The sequence below is a fragment of the Puntigrus tetrazona genome, chromosome 23 (assembly GCF_018831695.1).
Source record: "Puntigrus tetrazona isolate hp1 chromosome 23, ASM1883169v1, whole genome shotgun sequence".
NCBI classification, from domain to species: Eukaryota; Metazoa; Chordata; class Actinopteri; order Cypriniformes; family Cyprinidae; genus Puntigrus; species Puntigrus tetrazona.
Window position 1 is genome coordinate 18,191,124 of NC_056721.1, and position 22,497 is coordinate 18,213,620.

General features: G+C 38.1%; 1 protein-coding gene across 6 annotated transcripts in view; it reads left to right on the forward strand.

The window, feature by feature from the left end:
• The first annotated feature begins 107 nt into the window (after positions 1-107).
• Positions 108-22,497, forward strand: part of znf740b (zinc finger protein 740b) — a 24,240-nt gene continuing 1,850 nt past the window's right edge. The window contains exons 1-7 of one of the 6 annotated variants that reach the window (XM_043224580.1): positions 108-222; positions 1,930-2,080; positions 3,200-3,409; positions 4,447-4,581; positions 4,712-4,841; positions 4,948-5,066; positions 6,184-8,548. In XM_043224580.1, the coding sequence (XP_043080515.1) occupies positions 1,943-2,080; positions 3,200-3,409; positions 4,447-4,581; positions 4,712-4,841; positions 4,948-5,066; positions 6,184-6,354 (903 nt within the window). In that variant the 5' untranslated portion in view covers positions 108-222; positions 1,930-1,942 and the 3' untranslated portion in view covers positions 6,355-8,548. The other 5 variants (XM_043224581.1, XM_043224584.1, XM_043224585.1 and 2 more) reach the window with 5 other exon arrangements.

The window sequence follows — 22,497 nt, forward strand, 5'->3', positions numbered from 1 at the left end:
TCGCAAGCACCTCAACATTTTACCTATCAATAAAATTAATTCCAACATAACACTCGTGGACTTTATTTACACCGGAAGTAGCCTGTAATTTGTTGCCAGTGTGGTGGTCACGTGACAGACGCTCTCCCTAGAGAGCACTTCCGGTAACGTTTCCTGTGTTTGTAAACTGAAAAATTTGTCCGACAAGAAAATATTGGGCTACTGTAAACGAAGAGGAGTAAGGTAAATGAAACGCGCGCAGCCTGCGGTACTGCTTTCATTAAACCTACAGAGACATTTAAAAAAAGATTGAGTGTTTTAATAGCGCTGGAATACGAAGTTAAATAGAGGGTGAACTCACGCCCTGTTGTGCTGCAGGATGAATGGAGGACTTTACATTAGTAATGTGTTTAGAGTCCAGGCTGAAGAAAAATGAATTTCACTCAGAAATTTAGATTGTAAATATCTAAATTAGCGCATTTTGTTACTTCTAACCCGTCCAGGCGCCAATATTATGGCAATGCTTTATTTCTGTCCTCAATTCAACCATACATTGTGTTTATATATTATATATTAGCCAAATATTATCATGTATTATAGCAAATGATTCTGTCATTATTTAAAATTAACAGTTATTTCACTAGAAGCACGTTGGTAATGAAGAGTAACAATGTATTGCGCATATGATCATAAAGAGCTTTTAATACATATATTTATATTTTTGTTTTTTTAAGAATAATGTTTACATGCATGTTAAAAGCATTAAATTAGCATATTTATTATGAATTTTACTCTTGGTAGCAAGCAAAAAAAAGCTAAATTAGTTTTTGTGTTTGTAAACACATTTATGATTCAGGCCTGCATCTCGAAAGGCCTGCGTTTTTTTGAAAGTCATATGTGTCTGTGTAATATGTCTTGTGCCATGGCATTATTTTATTTACTAAGATGCGACAAAGTAAATAAAAATTATGCCCATTGTAACAGTTCCTGGGTCTGAGCGGGTTAATACTGGCTTTAATTTTCATGCGTATATATCATGGTTTCTAATAAACACACCAAACCGCAAAGAAGTTTGATTTATTACCTATAATTACAGGCTAAAAGAGTTATATTAGAGTGTATTACATAGACGTAATTGAGTTGTTCATGTAAAGATTGTTTTCTTTGGCTTGATCTGCTGTAGATTGCAATCTGTTTGTCATGTGATAAGAATGATGCAATTTTATTTCTTGCAATTAATTTAACCTCCAGGACTCTGCCGGTTGCCAAACCCCCCCCCCACGAGCCGAATGAACGGAAATCACAATATACAATATTCACCCACGAGCCTCGATCTATACGTCATTGCAATCATGCTTAATTCATTTCGTTAACACTTAATTAACCACGTTAATTTTGTCTAGTGCGATTGCTTTCACTGTCCAGTGGCTTCCGTGTCTCATTTTGTTCATTCGTGATTTATAGTCGTGTTTATCTGGATCTTTGAGGGTGAGTTAGTCGGACTAATGCACGGGAATAAGCGATGGAAGGAAAGAGGGTGGTTGAAATAAATCTGTTTTTTATTCCAGCAAGTCCCAGAATCCCACCAGCCGAATCCAAAATCAACAGGGCATAAACGCTCGGATGTATTCCTACCATTTGGGTTTGACAGAACCGATGAGAATCCACTCCACTCGGTTTCAGTTTTGACCTGGTTTGTTTCCAGATGTCATTTAGGGACTCTTGACGCCAAACTGAAGCCAAGCGCTTATGGCTTAAAAACACAGCCCTATAAGCCTACATAAACAAAGGCTTGGCAATCCAGACATGGAAAATGTCTGATTCTAGCGAATAAAAGCCATGATTTGTCCACGGTTGACAACTTCTGTTAGTGGTGGGCTAGATGTGTGGCAACATCATAGACAGAGATGGATATTACCCTGGCTTTATATCCCCCCCTTCTGTTTCTAGGCTTGGGCCCCTGATGGTTGGGGCTTGTGTGGTCTCTAAACACTCTCCCTGCCCCGAGCGAAGCTCTCTGTACCCCAACACACACACACACACTCTCACCACTGCGATGTCACACCTTTCCAACAGCTCAGTGCGAGATCACATGAAATGGGTCAGTGTGTTTTTCTCTTCTTCATTTGCATTTTCTGCATTTGTCCACGTTTGTGTGAAAAAGAAGGCCTTCATTTTCCTTTTGCTTGGCGTTTCTGTGTATTAACTCTTTGTAACTCCCTTTCACAGCGCGACTACAAAAAATACGTAAGCAGATTATGGGTGGATCTAACAAAAGAGTATATCTGGGACATATTTCTCCCAAAATTATATTTTGCATTAAGATATTCAAGCCTTTTTAGGAGCATTTAAGATTTTTTGAACAGCTTCATGACAATTAAGCACACTTAGTGTTTAAAACTATGTATTTACCTGATTATAGATTTTATTTTACTGCAGTACACTGACTATATTGCAATAATGAGAATGACTTTTACGAATAATAGGGTGCTGTAATTTGTGGGGAAAGGTGTGCATAATTGTTATAACAATGTTATAATGCTAGGATATTTATAATCTAAATATATATATATATATATATATATATATATATATAATGTCAGCAAAATTATTAGTTTTGCAATTGTATTTTGGGTACTTGAGACAATAATGTTAATAAAAAATTATGTAATTTAAAATGTTTGTTTCAGTGATCCTAAAATACATAATTTATGGAAAAGATAGTGATTAATTTGATTAAAAAAACAATTAACATAATTTATTGTTACTACTGCTAATTATAATTAATATAAATTGTGTATTTTAGAATTATTAGGACAGTGTTAATAATAATATTTATTTGAATTAGGATCACTAGGACAGTACTGTTAAAAGATATGATTACACAGGTTCATATAACAGTCAGTATTATTATTTGTATAACTATTTTGTATTATGTGTTTTAATTATGATTAAGATGACATTGGTAATAATTACATTATTATTTTCATGGATAATTGCATTTTAGCATCATTACGATGATAATGTTGTTAGTAGTAATAATAATAATGAGATTTATTATTTATATTTCGTGGTAAAATGAGCATGTTTTTGACATTACTGCATAACTATGGCCTGTTTGACAGATTTGTCAGATTTCAAGCTAAATTTGAGATTAGTGACTTTGTGAAGTGTTTGTTTTTGAACAGACGTGTATGTTTGTGGTTGTATTTCTGCACAGGCTGGGTTGCTTGGCTGTGAAGCGGTGCTGTCCAGCATGGCGCTCATGCAGGCCGGCTCAATGTCCAGCCATAAGAAGATGGGCTCTCATCTGGGCCAGGGACAGAGAGAAAACAATCACAGCCACAATCACAACCAGAACCACAACCAGGACACCCACAGCCAGCACGGCCACATGGTGCTTCCCTCAGGAGTCAGCTGCCCACCACTGGTGAGGAGAAAAGGCATGAATTGTGTTGGGAAAGAAAGTCATATTGGTTTGGAATGAATTTTTGAGGTGAACTATTATTATTTTATTAAGCTTTTCATAGAATCCTGTATCTAATATTAAGGTCATGGGTTCAATTCCCAGGAAATGTGTTCAGTGATAAAATAGTTAACAAATAAATAACAAATGCATGAATATACACTATCATTCAAAAGGTTTTGTAAATATATATATATATATATATATATATATATATATATATATATATATATATATGTATATGTATATATATATACAGAGAGAGAAAGAGAGTTTTATTCACAAAACCTGAAAACCTAGTTTTTATACATTTTTATAAATCATGTTTTTTTTTATTGTGTTATCATGTTTTTATGGCATTAGTTAGCTGTATTTTTAGTTATTATTATTATTTAATCAAAACAACCTAACTGCAGTTTGATTGATATTAATTGAAATTTTTTTTCAAATAAACTTTTCATATATATTTACCACTTTAATTAAAGTGATTAAAGGTGACAGAAAAGACATGTATAATGTTTTAAAATATTTCTTTGTTATTTCTAAGAACTTTCTTTTCATCAAAGAATTAAAAAAAAAAATATCATGTGATATTGAAGACTGGACTTTTCATTACAGATTTAAAGATTGAGGTCTGTAAGAAAAAAAAAGAAAAATAATACTTTTATGATGCTGAAAATTCAGTATTGCATCACAGAAATAAATTATTTTCAAAAAAATATTCAAATAACATACAGTGATTTTAAATGGTAACAGTATTTAACAGTATTTCTGTTTTGGTTGTTTCTATTTTTGATTAAATAAATTCAGTGTTCGTGATAGTCTACTTTCAAAAATATTTTTAAAAGTCTTACTGACCCTAAACTTTTGAACAGTGATGTATACTTAAATTCTAGAGACTAAATACATTTATTTCCTTAAATACTTCTTAATTTATTAACTTCATATGTTATGAAATACATTTGCATTCAGTTCGTTGACTTATAAATGTTTTTGAACAGCTCATCCGCAAGGACGGAGAGTTTCACTCTTCCAGGCTCTTGGATGAAAAAGACATGCAAGCCAGCCAGAACGTGCAGCCAAAGAAGAAGAACAGGAAGTCTGGACTTCCCACCAAAATGAGAGAAAAACCCCAGGCATGCTTTCAGTCTGTCTGCAGTGTTGCTCTGTGATTTTGCCTGTTTATCACATTTACACACTTCCGCTCGTATTCAAATCCTGACCGAATGCTTTGTTTTTTTTTTTGTTTCTGTATGTGACATGAAGGTGGAGATTCCTGACGTTAATGACGATATCTCACTCGGCTCTCAAGTGCAGAAGAACTTCATATGTGAGCACTGCTACAGTGCTTTCCGCAGTAGTTACCACCTCAAACGGCACATTCTCACCCATACGGGTACGACGCGAGCCTTTCTGCTAGCGCGCAATCTTAAGATTCATACAAACAGATGCATGAAGTAAATATGTGTACGTGTGTGTGTGTGTGTGTGTGTGTGTTTTTAGGGAAAAGCCATTCGGGTGTGATATGTGTGACATGAGGTTTATTCAGCGCTACCACCTGGAAAGACATAAGCGTGTTCACAGCGGTGAGAAGCCTTATCAGTGTGACCGCTGCCAACAGGTGAGCCATGCCAAACACAGGCAGTTGTGTTCACAGGGAGCTTGCTGTCTGCCCATTACGTTCATTAATGTATGCCTTTATAATATGATTACAGTGCTTTTTAGTATCTGACAACATAATGGGGGCTTTTTATGTTCGTGACGATAAAATTCACAAAAAGCAAAACAGGACGTGTAAGGAGCTAAAGCTTTATTGTGTACGTCAGGAACCAGTTTCATCGTTAACTTTGTGATGCTAGCTAAAGGTTAAGAGTTCAAATTGTTAAAATAATAAATTGCATATAGATGATGGACAGTTTTGGATAACTGACTATAACAATGATTACTAATGAATCGTGTGCAGTAGGAATAGAAATGTGTATTGAGAAAGTAAATATGGTAGGTTGATGTTGATTTTGCCTTTATTATTGTGATTGCAGATTATTAACAAAATTTGAATGCATATACTTTTAAGTGCTTATGCCTAAATCGTGCCAGAAAACATGTTACAATGTTGTTTTCAAGCTGGTAGGACAATAGTCTGACTTGGTCTGCAAAATCAAACTGGACCTATTCACTACAGATCTAAGGATCGAGGTCTTTAAGAAAAAAAAGATATATAATACTTTTATTGAACAAGAGTGCATTCGTTTGATCAGAATGGACAGTGAAAACAAATAAATGATGTTCTTTCTGTTTATCGTAGAATCCTGTTTTTATTAAGCTGTTAATAGTAAGAAATGTTTCTTGAGCAACAAAACAGCATATCATAATTTCTGAAGGGTCACGTGACACTGTGTAATGGCAGGAATAAATAATATTTAAGAATATATTCAAGTAGAAAACAGCAGTTATATTTCACAGTTTTACTGTATTTCTGGTCAAATAAATGCATCCTTGAACATCAACGTTAAAAATCATGTGTTTTTACATTAAATACACAATGTAATTCTTCTACTCGAAAGCATGGTGATTGTGAAAATGTGTAACCAAACAAAAAATGGCATGCGGGGGCTTTGGAAAACTCTTGACACCGGGAATCAGTGAATCGGTTCATTTACAGCATGTCCAAAAGAACCAATTCATTTAAAAAGCACGTGTCTGAAAAAAAGAGGCTAACTCGGTCTTCTATCATACAGAACTTTTCCAGAACCGACCGGTTACTACGGCATCGCCGTTTGTGTGCCGTGGGCATCCCTAAAGAGGAGAACCAGCCGTGCTGTGAGGGACGCTCATATTCTCAGGACCCCTCTCAGCACTCGGCGTCCTGGAGCCCACTGCAGACAAACAACAGCAGGCTGGCGGCGTGACAGCCTTCCGATCGCTCGTACAAACCACTTCCCAGCAAACACATCGGACGCGCCAACATGACCTGACCGGGGGTCTGAGCCTGTAAAAAAAAAACTGTTTAAAGACTCCAACACGTCCAGCTCCGATTCACCCGGCTCAACCCCACTGGACTCTTTTATACTGCTTAGACTCTGGAAAATAGCGTATTTTGTATTTTAGACGGTACTGTGACCAGCAGGTGGGTTAGTTGTTCATTCAGTCCATGCAATAATGACTTCTGGTAGTTTAGAAAGGCATCCTTTTGTAGTTCCCATGCAGGACTGTAGATTGTTGGGATTCTCAGTGTTACGGTGCGCTTACATTTACTGATGCTCTGCAAGCAAATCCATTCATTTCTATAGGAATCTGCACAGTCGAGACTTTCGCACAAGGCTGAAAATGTTCCCCCTGCAGATTTTGCTACTTTTTAAAGTTGTTCACGCAACAAATTCACAGCTTGGACAATAATAAGCTACTTGGATTTAAAGGGACTCGTGCTACAAACATCCCTACAATATTGACGAAAGACAGCGGACCCTTTTGTCCACAAAATTGCAAACAAGTCAGCTCTAGTGATGCACATTCTGATACAATACATTTTGTGAGTGTGCACGAGAATGCTTCATTTCCTGTTAAGTGAAGCAGAAATGGTGCACTGAAGAGAGAGAGCTGAAACTCCACTTCAGGCAATCAAAGAGTTTGTTTCTTCATCGGAACGGATTTAGAGAAATAGCCTTGCATCGGTTGCCCGCCGATGGATCCTCTGCTGTGAATGGGTGCCGTCGGAATGAGAGTTTAAACGGCTGATTAAAATATCACAGTAATCCACAAGTAATCCACACCGCTCCAGTGCATCAATTAACATCTTGTGAACTGAAAAATTGCATTTTTATAATAAATAGAGCCATTATCATGCAAAACAAGCAGCCATTGTGTTCCCGCTAAAATACTCCTTCCATAATATTGAAAAAGTCTTCTCATCTTAATCTTGAGAGAAATATGCACAGATTAAGCTCCATTTACAAGCCAAAACAGTCTAAAACACAGATTTGTCAGTGAATTTTTGATTTGAGAAGACAACACCATTATATACACCATTATATAGTGTGAGCTGGTATTTTGGTGGAAAGCGACAGTTTAAAGTTAAAATGCATTTATTTATGTCCTTCATACTTCACATCGTATTTCGTGAAGTCTTGTGGATTATTGTGATTTTTATCAGCTGTTTGAACTCTCAATCTGACGGCACCCATTCACTGCAGGGGATCCGTTGGCAAATTAGTGATGTAATGCTTATTCGCTCTGTTTTGATGAAGAAACAAACACATTTACATCGTGGATGGCCCGAAGGTAAATACATTATTGGCAAATTTCCATTTTAGGGGCGACTATTTCCTTCAAATACTGTGATAACAGCTCAGGCCATAGGCGGCTTTACACGGGCCTTTACGGTTTTAGCAGAAACATCTGGAACATCATCCATCCTCCATCCACAGGAGAGCTCATTCTTTGTGGCCTACATTACGGCGTCAAGCTTTTGAAGTTGGCCTTTCGGTCAACTTGAACACCGACTTTTTCGTCGACTATTTGCTTATGAATGACAAATTTTGTCACCGTAAGATGTGACTCATGCGGCGAGTCTGCGAGCATCTCAGCTTCTCTTCCGAAGTCACTGGATTGACGAACCCGAGCCAAGAATAACAAAGAAAACCTTTTAACAGGTTGTACAGTTCATAGAAAGACAGATGTTTATATAAAACCGCTAGTTTTTCGCAGAGGTCTCGTTACGTTTCTTATCACGTAGCCCTCGGCCCTTGAACACGGACTTCTGACGCAGTCAAGCTTGAGTTAATATATTTTTTCAACATTTTAAATAATTTAAATAGAAACCGTAGTAGGATTAGACTGCTGCCCCTGTCTGACGTGGCAGATTCACTGTATTTTTTTACTTGTACACTTGCATGTTCCTTTCGTTACGCTTATACAGGAAAAGGACTTGTATTGTGATTGTTTCAGATAACGAAAACATTCTGAAAAATGCTTTGGTCCATTCGTTTGGTATTTTTTTATCGTTTTCAAACATGAACTACAGGTCAACTTTATTCTGTCCTGTTAGACACCGTAGTGAGTCCTAGTTGACAATAAATTTTCTTTAAAAAAAAAAAAAAAAAAAAAGTGGCTTCTCTTTTACTCTGCACAAGCTTATTTGTGTTTATGTTTTATGAACTGGTCTTCTTCAGCTGTTTTCTTTGACTTAAGAAAAAGTTATATGTTGAGCACACCGTGAGTCACGTTGGATAAAAGCATTAAATATAAACTGCTGTTTATATATATAAAAAAAATAATAATTTTTTATTTAAATTCAGTCTTGAATTAACTTTTCTAATTCAATATGAATATATAAAAATTGAGTCCTATAATGGAAAAGCGGTTGTGCTGCTACTTTAATGCACATGCTACCAGCAGGTGGCGTAATCCGCCAGTTTTCAACAAGTGTGCCGAATAATATAGACAGATTCTGTCTTTAAAAGTCTTTAAAATGATTTAGCATAGTTGTTTTGGTGTTTTATTTCAGCTGTCATCATTCACTACCTACATTGCTAACATATAAGGCCCTACATGTTCATATTTGCTCTACATGCTGTATAAATTACACAGCTGTTCCTATATGACCCAGTAGAGGCCAGTAGAGGGCGCTACTTTCTTTGACATATATATATATATATATATATATATATATATATATATATATATATATATATATATATATATATATATATATATATATATATATATATATATATATATATATATATATATATATATATATATATATATATATATATATATATCAGTTTAGTGAATTTGTACTTATTTCTTAGCTCTATTTAGATGCCAGACACTAGCTAAGTCTATAAAATACTACCATTATATACTTAAGCATAATCTTAACTCACGTTAGAAGCAACTTTCATTGCAGTATGGAAATATTATTAATAAAGTGTATGACTTGTATGTATTGGAAAAAGAGTTTAATGCTGGCAAGACTAACTGATATTTCCAGCAGAAATGTAATGGAGTGAAACGTTCAAGGCAGCTCAAACCGCATTGCCAGCGAGGGAGACGGAGTTAGACAAAGAGTCTGGCTTTGTGTTGCTTCACAGAGGCCATAGCCCGCTCCTCTCTAGCCTGACTGCTGATCCTGATTTATAACACCCGTGGGCTGAGAGCACTTAACACACTCGCTCTTAAAGCCAAGGCGGACGAGAAGAAATTCTTAGACATGGCCGCGCTAAGTTCATACGATTCAAAACCATCAAATCATAGCCGAAAGTCCTAAAATGGCTTCTCGGCACACGAATGTTGCGCACGCACACATTTGTATACTGCTATTTGTTTTTGGATAAGTCTGAAAGGCCTTATTTTACACGCAGCCCTCCCCAGAACCCTTGATGTAGGGCCTAATTCACGTCAAATTGCATGTACAGCAGTATTTAATGTTTAATTCATAGATTAATCAGCCTTCTCTTCTCCTCTGCAGCCATCTGTCATTCTGCTGACAGCGTACCTTTACGTGTTAATTAACGATGATATTTAACCAAGCAGAGGTGCGCAGTGCCCGTCAGCGAGGCAGCCATCTTCATTAAAATTTCAGTTTTCTCTGATGCAGCTGCATACATGGGCTACGGATTAATACAGTGGCCCTGAAACGATGTGAAGTGAAATATTAAAGTGCTGGGACTTCTTTAGGACTGGGGTTGTCTTGCGGTTAAACATAATGGCTGGTAACTCTAAGGTCGTCGGTTTAAACTATGCTAAAAGAGCTACTATAATCGTTGAGATGTTTGAAAATTGTGATTTTTTTTTTTTTTTTTTTTTTTTTTTTTTTTTCAAATAATGAATATTTGGTAATATCCTACGTTTATTTCCTTATATGTGCATGTTATCGGTCAGAATTATAGCTGTTTTTTAAATGTTTTTAAAAGAAGCCTCACCAAGACTGCATTTATTTGATCAAAAATATAGTAAAATCTGTAATATTGTGAAATATTTTTTTGCAATTTAAAATAACTGTTGCCCATTTGAATATACTTTAAAATGTAATTCATTCCAATTAAATTTTCAGCATCATTACTTGAGTCTTCAGTGTCACGTGATGCTTTAGAAATCATGCAAATGTGCTAATTTGATGGGAATTAAACATTTATTATTATTGTCAGCGTGCTTAATATTTTTGTGGAAATGGTGATACTTTTTTTCAGAATTCTTTGATGAATTGACAATTCGAGAGGGCAGCATTTATTTGTAATTGAAATATATTGTGACGTTTTAATGTCAGTTTGAATCAATTTAATGCTGTAATTATTAAGAGTATTAATTTATTTATAAGTGGAATAATTTTGGGCTCGTGGCCATCATTGCGTCACAAAATATGATGTATAAATTTGTCAAATAATTATATTTTGAATATATTTTTTCATTATGTCATAGAAATTACAACTTTGATATATTACTTTTTAGTAGTTTTTTTAATAGAAGATAAAAGTGAGTTAGAAGAAAATACAGCTGAAACTGGAACTGATGAAGATTAATTAACCAGCTTGTCGTCTTTTTTTTTTTTTTTTTTTTGCGCCATGTGTTCTCAAAAAGAATGACCGTCACCGACTGCTGATGGCAGGCCGGGGAATTCACAACACATTCTTTGACCTACTTTTCTGTCCAAATAGTTCATGCATATTCATAGGAAAATTTCACTTTTATGTGCAACGACACAATTAGTTTCCTTTCAGCACTTTTGCAGCCCTCACACAGAGTAAACAGGAAGTTGAGAAATGATAAATGACACCCTCATGTTATTCTCTGACTGCTTTTGGGTTTAATGAAGGGAAAGAAATCACACAGATAAAGCATCTCCTGTGTTTTCTGCTGTATCAACATCAGAATGCCATCAAAAGCTGCCATGAGGGGCCACCTTTTTTTTTTAATTTATTAATGCATTAAAATTATTTAAAGTGACAGTAAGGACATTTGTAATGTAACTAAATATTTGTATTAAAATTTTTTATTATTTTATTTTAAATTTGAATAAATGCAATTCTTCTTTTTATTAGGTTTCCACAAAAATATTAATATAATAAATGTCTCTTGAGCAGCAAATCAGCATATTACAATGATTTCCGACGATCATGTGAAACTGAAGACTGGAGCGATTATTGAAAATTCATCTTTGCATCACAGGAATAAATTACATTTCAAAATATTACTATTTTAAATGTTAATAATATGTGTTTTTACTATAATATTATTTTATTTATTATTATTGTATTTGCCTGACGAAGGTCTTTGACAGAAACATTGCTACTTTTACATTTTTTTGAATAAAAGTGTGCAGATCTTTTATTTTTTTTTATTATTATAAAATAAATTATATCAAATAAACACATCATTGGTGAGCCTAAAAGAATTCTGTCACAAATATTAAATATATAACTTTCTATAAAAAGTAACTAATTACTAACTAATTCAATAAAGTCATTAATTCTGACAAAACGCAAGATGCATTCATAAAAAATGAATAATAATCATAGCCATGCTTCTAATTAAATCAAAACCTTATAAAAGCAATAGCACAAAATCAGTTGCAAAACTGCATCCATCCATTTCCTCTTGACATTGCTGTTGTGTTTGAAGATTTCTTTGTCAAACCCCTTAAACTCTGTTTTACGAGGGAAACCCAAAGTGCTGGGACCGGCTCAGTTGACCAGCGCCTCATTGTCAAGATTTATCTCGCTCGAGAGTCATCCACATTCCTGATGACAGGACGAATGCCTCGGCGTCCTGCCGAGAGCGTTAAAATCACTCTCACGCTGAAGCACATTTCGCCTCGACAGATACATTAACATACACTGGCCCCGCACTACCCCATCAATCTAAGCTCGTTGGGACCCACCATGGCTGCTTTGGGCCTCCCTGTAGAAGCCCACGGGCCCGACTCGGCCAGCGCTGGCCCTTTTCAAGTCAAGGGACTGTCCGTGATATCGGGAACCTTCCAGGGGCCTCAGTGCAGGTTATGAGAACGTAACTTCAACTACAGACCTACATATTTGGTGTTTTAAACTGCTAGTAGTTTTCAAAAACAATTACAAGGAAAGTGCAAGTAACGTTGCATTAAACATGAAATGTTGTGCTTTCCTATAAAACACGCTCCAATAATCTGTTTTATTTACAGCTTTGGAAAAAAAATGTTTTACGGTGTCGATGTTGAGTTTGAGTTTATTAGCTGTGTTATTTAGTGGTTCTGCGCTTTTCATCACCGGCCAAGATCCTTAAGCAAAACCAAAAGACTACTGCTAATGGTGCTATATTTTTTGCAAATACCAGATTAAACGTAACTGCGCTCTCTAAACATGATGTATTTTGATGGCTGCTTTTTGTTATGATTTTGTTATGGGAATTCTTTAATTTATCGCCGCGATCCTTTGCAGTAGATCAAGCCTTGTCTTCAACAGCCTTAACAGTTTTGCTGCAGTACCGAACAATAAACTTGGCAGAAAAGTTTTCAGTTTAACACTTTACGCTCGCCCTGTTGACTTCGGGTTCTCATTTTTGTTTTTGCACCCAGTAATGGTTGCAGAAAATGCAGCTTTCCATCACAGGAATAAATTACGTTTTAAAATATACTGAAACAGAAAACAGCCGTTTAAAATTGCAATAACATTTAGCGTTTATTTCATTTTTATGGTATTTTTAAGCAAATACATGCAGACCTGGTGAGCGACAAAGACTTAGAAATATTCAAAACCGTCACTAGCCAAGATCCTTTTCCACAAGCCTACCGCTCAAGCTGTTTTTTTTTGCAAATACCAGATTGTAACCAACCTCTCCAAACATGATTTATCTTAAGAAGGCTACTTTTACCCTGCGTGAAGTTGTGCTTAATGGGAATTCTTTAACTTATCGCCAGTATATCAAGTGTCTTCATGAGCTTTAACGGTTTCTCCTCGATACTGAGCAAGACAAGACTGCTCCTTTGCCGTTTTCATGCGGATTAAGTGATATTAAACTTTCCCCCTTTTGACTGGCGAATCGCATTTTTATCTCGCTCGGGCGCGTTTTCTTCTCCCAGTTGTGATTTGTTTATGAACTCTGTAGAAAAACTGATTAAACTAATAAAGGTTTGAACATCCGCGCCTCCCTGACCTTCCATAAACAGCTTGTGTCATTGTTTCCGCCACTGAGACGTTTATGAGTCCTGTTTGTTCGGAGAGAAGCGTAACGCGTAGTGCGCGAGTATGCAATATGCCTCCAGCAGAGTTCACACCGAGACTGGCACGCAGGCGTGCATGTTAAAAAGCCCTAATGCGTCTCTCTAGATGTTATGCAATTACGCGCGAGCGCGGGAAGGCCTCTGTAGGCCTTCATTTCTTCCCACTGCAATTTTCCACCTGAACAGGCGAGGTGAGGTGGAGGTGCACGTCTTATGAATCCTTGAGCTTTTGACAGACGGCACCGGCCTTGCTATTTACCCTTAGAAATTTTCACGGGTCACGGCTGTTACAGGGGGTTCACGCACACCGCCGCTGATCTCCTCGGCATCAGCCATGCGACTGATGCACAGATAAAGGGGATAGATGGACGAGGGGAAAGCGTTTAGGGAGATGAGAGTACAGATAGACAGTAGGCCAAAGTGACTTTGGCAGTGCGCTGCTATTGATCAGCTTTATGATACATTGATTTATACCAGACAGTTTCAAGTGCTTTGAAGAGATATGAGTCATATACATCCTCGCTAATCTCAGGGGCAGCAGGAGGGGACTATGGTTAAAAACCGTTTCCGATATGAGCAGACATCCTTATGATGTCTTGAGACTGAAGCCGCACGGTCATGCGACGCGAATATCTGGGAGGAATAATGGCGTACGGGGGAAATAAATGGCCGGCGAGCCGCTTTTGATAATTTCAGGAAAATTTTAAGGGATACCGCGACGCATTCTCGTCTTTCAAAGGAGTACGAGTTCGCGGGCAAGACACGCCCTCGCAGATAAAGAGATCGAGTGAAGATTTATTTGACACTGAACTAATTGCATGCCGCCATTTGTCTTTAGGAACCGACACCCGATCCTTTCTCATGGTTTTTAACAATTATATCAGAAGAAATATACTTACTGCACACCATTATACATGGAATTATAAGCAAGTTAGAGCTCGAGTACAAAAAAAGGGTTGGATTTCCTATCAGACATGAATGGAAAGTGCGTTGCACGAGGTTAATAACTGCAATAAAACCAGTTGAAAGGACACATCTTACATATCTTACTACATCTGGAGAGCTAGATGAGAAAGAAATGGCATCTTAAAGGGATCAAATGAAAATTCTCTCATCGTTAACTAAGCCTTCATTTTGCACCATTCCTGGCTCACAAAAGAAGATATTTTGAAGAACGTTTTGAGTTCCAGTCAAACAGAAAAAAAAAAACGAAAGGTTTGGAATGACATGAGGGCGAATTTTTATTTTTGGGTGAACTATCCCTTTAAGCTGTCAAACGCACATGTTCATTTTTTATGGTGTACTGAGTGAATCGTCTTGGAGTTTAATGGGAATCTCTGTGAATGTTGTTTCAGAAGAGGTAAAGGAAGTTGAAACATGTCGAGAGGTCGTTCATTGCAGTGTTGATTGTAAAAGGACCTCATGAACCTCATGGAAACAATATGTTAGAATGCAGAAGCCAATTTAAACATGTAAGATGTGTTTGCTGCTGCTTCAGCGGTAACATTTCAATCCTGTATAATTTAACGCTGTGTAATGTGCATTGGATGTGTTTGTAAAGAAAGCATCGCTTCTTCTCATACTTGCATATTTGATTCCACACGAATCAAGCCCATGACCTTAATGTTGATAATGTCATGCTCTTCAGGAAAGCACTATTTATAATAATGTAATAATGTGGCGTTTATTGAGGAGAGGTGTGCTTTTATGTTTCCATCGTATCGTGAAAATTTGCCTGGTGAAATATAAACTGAAAAATCAACAACCGCCTAAAACAATGTTGAGAAACCCTTCAAAGGATATCTTAATGGATATCTTGAAAATGATTACTCTGTTTTCACTTTCTCATCTGTATGACCTCGTCATACAAAAATGTTTTGTCAAAACAATGGAAGTCATTGGGGTCCAAAAACACTGACTTCCATTGACTGAAAAAACACCAAAACATTTTTCGTAATTTATTCTTTTTGTGTTTCACAAAACAAGGACAATACTGACAGAATGTTCAAATGATTGTGACAGCAACAGTGCTTAAATTAATTGCGATTTAATTAATAGCATCCAAAATAAATGTTTTGTTTATATATGTATGTGTGCTGTGTATATTATGTAAAAAAAACATTTTTGAAAATATTTAAGTGTGTGTATATATATATATATATATATATATATATATATATATATATATATATATATATATATATATATATATATTGATATATATATATATATATATATATATATATATATATATATATATATATATATATATATATATATATATATATATATACACACACTTATATACACTTATGCAAACAAACTTTTATTTGGATATGATTAATAATTTGCCAGCACTACATAACAACACCCTGGCAACCAACCTAGCATTGTACAGGTGAGATATTTTCTTCTATAAAAAGTACTAAAGTTGTACTACACTGCCATAACAGTTTAATTATGCAAAACAGGAAAAATCTGCAACTTTTTAACTAAATGCCTCATTTATCAGAAAATCCCACGATGAGGACTCAACCGCGAGAATCGTCACATATATATGCGGTTATCGGTGGCAGGCCACAAATTTATCGTAACCAAACATCAACCCGACAGAAACGGGATAGGGCGATGACAGTCGTGTTTGCGTTTCTGATGCGCGCTGATTGAGACGAATCGGCCAGTCGGATTGTCCGCATTTTTGCCTCGCATGTGAGATGTTTTCTTTGAGTGTCGGGTGTTGAAACAGGATATTATTTCGGAGTTGGGAGAGTTGGATGCGAGCGCATTCCACAAAGAAACTGCAGCGGGCCTGTGTGAGTGAAAATGACTGCAGCTACAAATCATTCTCTCTCTCTCCTTCTCTTTCTCTTTCTCTCCTCCTCCTCCTCCTCCTGCTCTCATGACGTCAGGAATGTCGAGCACTCCCTGCTTCTTCCCTCGGGGAGAGGGTTTTACGATTGAAACCTGACACCGTTTCTGTGTCCCATAAGCAACAGAGCGGTAACTCACATCAAAGGCGGCCAGCGTCGAATCACAGCACGGCCATAAATTTGCCTGTCGCTCACGGACCAATCAGAAGCGAGCATTAAATCAACTCTGTCACGCTGGCAGCCAATGGTGGGACGGCGGCGGTAAATCTGTCAGGCGAGCGTCTGTTAACGGGCGCTGTGGTGCAGATGGGGAATCCACTAGGGTGAGGGGGGAAAGAAAGTGTATATGAAAGAGAGAGAGAGAGAGAGAGAGAGAGATGGAAAGATGGAAGGAGGGAGGGGAAAAGCTGAGCGCTTGGAGCTAAAGCATGCAAAAATGTTGCTTTGGTTACCCGAAGATTCATTTCTGAAACCCATAATGGCCCAAAAAATCAAAGCGTTTCGCAAGCGGTAAGCCGTGAAAACTCGACCGAACACGACCGCAAGAGAACGCGAAGGCGCGAAACAAAAACGCCATAAAGCTTAATTGCTACCGCCGCCGCGTGACATTGAGCGTCTGCAACAAAAGTGAAATACGGCCGCGTCTCGCTCCACAATTACATCACTATCTTAATCACCGCCTCTGTCGCGATTATTTCAGTTCACGACACTCATTATACACGTTCGGCCCGTTCGCGATGGCTTGTCAGGCGCAAACCTCAAACGCTTCTTTATACGATGTGGCATTTAAAAAAAAAACGAGAGCGAAACACGTCGGAGTATGCGCGGCGATGACCTGTGGCCTTTTCACGTTGCCGCTGAAGGGTGCAGACCAGATGTTCTCGCACACATGGGCGCGAGCGCCTCAAAGAGCCGGTTTGTGTGCGAGCGCATGTGCGCGTGCAGATGTAACGCAGCGGGACGGGCTCCTCCGGGATTCGGCCTCGTTCTAAATCACGGCAAAGGGGAAGAAGGGCCTCCTCTCTTAAAATGTCAACAGGCTGCAGCTTATACTCCGCAAACATCTCCGGCTCAGATCGACGGCCCCCGTTTTCAACGGCGGACCACGGCCAAATTCAGTGACTAATGGCGCAGGCGAATCGAAAATAGAAATGTCTAAACAGGCTTGTGGACATATCCAACTGCCTGGCTGATAAATGTAGCGTGCCTTCGCTTGAATTTATGTGTTTTTAAACTCTCCGTCATGTGATATGAAAATAAGGTGTACTCTTACCCGTCCATCCAGCCAGAGGAATAACATTGCAGGCTTTCCGAATGGCACGCTTAATGTGCTCTTGAATAAATATTGTGCAATTATGAAATGAATACCAACAGGGTTCGGCTTTTAAAGCGCGGGATGCCAGATTTATCCGAAAGGGCTTTTCACGTATCTGCGAAATCGACAAGCTTCTGATGATTTCTGGAGACGGATAACTTACTGCAAAGAAGATGTTATTTTTACGCCGCGTAGAATAGCTTGTTGAAATACTACTGGATCAGCAAAAGCTGCGGCATTGCTGTTGATTTTGGCCGCCTCTGCCTCCAAGGTGAAATGCTTTTCTATTCGACGGGAATCCATAAACAGGCCCCGTGAGGGCGAGAGGCGCCATAAAACACATCAGGCCCTATGGGGGCGTTTCCGTGCGCTCGAGCCCGGGGAGCGTGGCGATGGCGAGCAGCGCTCTTATCTCGGGCCTGCGTTGGTTGCGTCCGAATGCATCCGTGCATTACCCCGTCCTCTACTCCTAGTCGTTTTCTATGGCCTTTTGATGAATTTGGCCTGTCTAAATCCGCCTGTTCCGAGAGCGCGCCGTAATTTACCTACATTTATCGCGGGCGAGCTGTTTGCTCAGCTTCGGCCCTGAGCTGCATGCATGATTAATACGGAACACTGGCGCTTTTGTGTCGCCCTCCCCTTCACCTGAGAACAGAAAATGCCTCTGATTGCAATAAGCGTGCAGATTCTCGTGAAAAAAGTCTGGAATACTCGTTCGGTGACGTGCAGACTGTAAGCTTGCAGATGATGATAATTTATCGACTGCTGCACCCGTTTGCTACTACGACACACACACACAAACAGCATCTATCAATTACAGGCCTCTGGTCCACACGCCTCTGACAATTTTACTGCGTGTTTTGTACAGCGTGTCAAGCCGCGCTGTTTCAGTCTATTATGCTCATTCCTCTATAATTAATATAAATTACCTTTTTGCCTTTTTACAGCCGTGCCACTGTAATTAGCCGATGAAAGGCATTCATCAGTTGCCCGTAGGTGGAATATCCAGATGAAAGGCCTCATGAGCGCCAGGAATGATAGTGGTGCGGTGCATAGATGGAAAACGGGTCAAATTTGACCTCATTTCTGCATTGCTGGGGTCGTACAGGACTCTTATCTCGACGCCTGGCCTTTTGCTATCTGCATAGATGCATCTGCTATCTTTCGTAACCTTGACCTACCTCTCATATTCCACGAAGGGTTAAGAACATGCCATTCAAATCAACCGCATCGATATAGTGATTGCTTCGGGTCATAAACAGGTCCTTCCAAAGCAAACATATTGTTCCTGGAGTCAAAGCACTTTTTTTTGGAGGCGTATGGTCAAGGTACTGCACTAATAATAATAAGAAGAGTGGTTGAGATCCAAATTGCTTGTTGCAACTGTAAATATACAATAGATGCAAAATGTAATGCATAAAAAGGTATTTTTTTAAGTGTGTTTTGGGTGGCCAGATCATTGGGCTGTAGCTGATTCGGTTGGTTGGCTTGACTAACCATAAGCATCATGCTTCTGCATTGACAGCCATTGAAAAGGTGTGGTGTATTCTGATGTTTTGAGTCGTTTGGAGGGTTTTCTTTTTGCAAGCAAAACAATTGCAAACTAATTGTTGTTCAGATATGCATTGAAACACACCATGCAGCGTAGATTACTAATTCAGAAGGAATGACTCTGATGTGCCAGCTCTTAATTAGTGAATCAAAAGCGTTCAAGGACGAATAACTCTGATTCTTTTACTGAATCGGAAACATTTGGGGAAAGCTGTGTATTTAAGATCCTAAAAGAATGACTCGTATGTGACTCATATGTTATTTTTAGTAAATCAAAAACATACAAGGCGAGCAGTTTAGTCCGATTTCGGAATGAATGGCTCTAAAAAGATGTGGCCTAGACCAGGGCTGCCCAAACTGGGTCCTGGAGGAACGGTGTCCTGCAGAGGTTAGCCCCAACCCTAATTAAACACACTGAAGCAGCTAATCAAGCTCATGCTAAGCATGTTAGAAACTTCCATGCAGCTGTTTTCAGGCAAGTCGGAGCTAAACTCTGGAGGACACAGAGTCTGGACAGCCCTGGCCTAGACGTTATGACTTTTATCTGCAGGCCTAGTGTGAAATACGTTATGTATCTCTAATTAAATTCTGTGTAGGCACACCTTTGTGAGAATTGCTTTTATTGTTGAACCTGTCTGCAAAATGGAATTGCGTTTGCCGTCGAAATGCGGAACGCTAATGGCTAGATTTCTCCAGTTACTTCAGACCTCCTCGGCTCAGACAAACAGAGCAATGTTTTTACAACACCACAGAGTTGGAGCATTTGCCCTTTTCTGTAAAACCAACACACACCGTCTCTGCTCAGAAAAGGCACGCTTTACCTTTAAGGTTAGTTTAATAAAGACCTTTGTATATGTCCTTTCAAGCATCACACATCGACTCTTGATTACCTTTTGCGCTTTTTCCTTTATTGCGGGTGATGATATCTTAAAAACCTTGTTCTGCTGTCCCACAGCACTTCGCTTTATTCAATAGGAGCGTGTTGTACACTTCATAACACACAGATGAGCGAGACGCGCGAGAGAGGTTTTATCTGCGACTCTTACCCATCCGCTAATGAATCATAATGAATCACCTCATAATGAAAGAGCTACTTAACTCAATTGGTCAAATAAATTTGGCGCTGAAGGCTCTCATGCTTTGGAGATAAGAGGCCAGCGGCTGCGAGCCTCTCTGAGACGGGGTTAGGGAACTCCCTCTGGGAGGGTGGGGCTCTCAGGGGCCAACGTCATGTTTCATTCCTCAAAAAAGCACGCTTTGGGAGATCAGCCTAGACAAAGGAAATTTTCCCAACTACTTTCATATGGATGCCAAAGCATTATTAAAGAGGAAGATAGAGAGGGGTAGAGGGTTGAGGAGATGTGCTGGACCAGGGCCAAGGAAGTTCTCCGTCTGCAGCTGTTTGTTATGGAGGCAGACCGGCCTAAACAAGTCCGGTCCTAAACCTGTCTCTCATTACAACGGCATATTCCACATGATGGTGAACTTTTGCAACGTTCGGTCAAAGCCATTCCAGATTCTGCGATAGAAGCCATATTTAATTTTTTTGTGAATGAAAATGAGGCTGCGAGAGACAGACATAATGTACGACTATTAAAATGTGACTTTTCATGAACAAAAAGCAGATTTTGAATGTCAAGAAATATTAAAAACCTTTAAAAAATCTGATATGATTATTATAATCATTAACAAAAAAATATTGTTTTTAGTTAGTGAATCGTTAAACCATTAAAAAGCTTTTTAATACTCAATAAAATAATAAACCAAAACATTTACTAATAAATAAAAAAATTATTAACTGCCAAAAAAATTAACATTTTTACTTGAAGTACTAAAATAATTACTTAATAATTTTTTACAAATAAAATCTAATGCCTCATTAAAACTATATAGACATATTAAAACTAATTAAAAAGTCAAAAACACACAACCAAATAAATAAAATGAAAATAAAAACAAAATGTAAAAATAAAATGCTTTATAAAATATTAACAAACAATCTAATAGTATATTAGTAATACTAAAATATCACAGTTTGTACCCACTTATGATTCCATTTCTACAGAGAAACAGGCATCGAAGGCATTAAATATTTACTTGGTGATATTAAATTTGCTCTAGATGGTTTGGTGGTCGGTGGAAAGAATAAAAATGGTGTCTGATGGAACAGAAAGAAGAAAAGTCACTTATTCCAAATATTTGCTTTATGTCTGGTTATGTCTAAAACGCTCTTTAATTCGCTGTAGATCATTAGTCGAGCCGTTATGGTCCTGGATATGGTAACTGAAAATATAAATAAATATGCTTCCTAAGTCACAGACTGAGTGGGCAGCTCCTTCGGTTTCAGACACAGGCATTGCATCGGCTCTTTGCATGTAGCCTGATAAAATCTTAGTGAACTGGTTCAAAGCATTGGTCACGGTGACCCCTGAGATTGCTCATGTCTCGTCTCCGCCCCCAGTGTGATAACTGTGTCCTAGGTATGATTCTGAGGCATGTATGTGATATACTACTATTTTTACAACCATTTCTCCGGGGGAACCTTTCATTTGCATTAAAATGAGAGACAGGGGAGGAATCCACCAGAGAAAAAGCAGGCATGCGAAGCTGTCAAACCTCCTCGCAGCATTTCGCCTCACACACACACACACACACACACACACACACACACTCATTAAGTGAGGGTTTTAAGCAACAACCGATTTTTATTCCAGAATATTTAGTGGAATAAAAGCTTTCTTAACTTATCAAGCGCTAGCAGACTAAATGGCTATAGTGGGGTTTTTAGGACCCGTTTTAGGACCTCCTAAAATCCTGCCATATGCTGCATGCAATTTACAACCAAATCGAAAATTGACAATTAATTTAGAGGGAAAAACAACTAATTAATCTCACAGTTGTGGATGTATTAAAAACGCTTGTATTTTTACATGCATAATAGAATGAAATGTGCCTGGGAAGCATAACAGGCCAACAAAAAGGAAGTTAAAGCAGTGCAGTTTATCCTCAGGACTGCGTGTCTCATCCAGAACCAACAGAGGGCGCTCTTGGATTGACTTTGAGTCACTGATAGACTAGAATAAAATAAGATAAACTGGCTGTACGGTTAGAAATCATATAC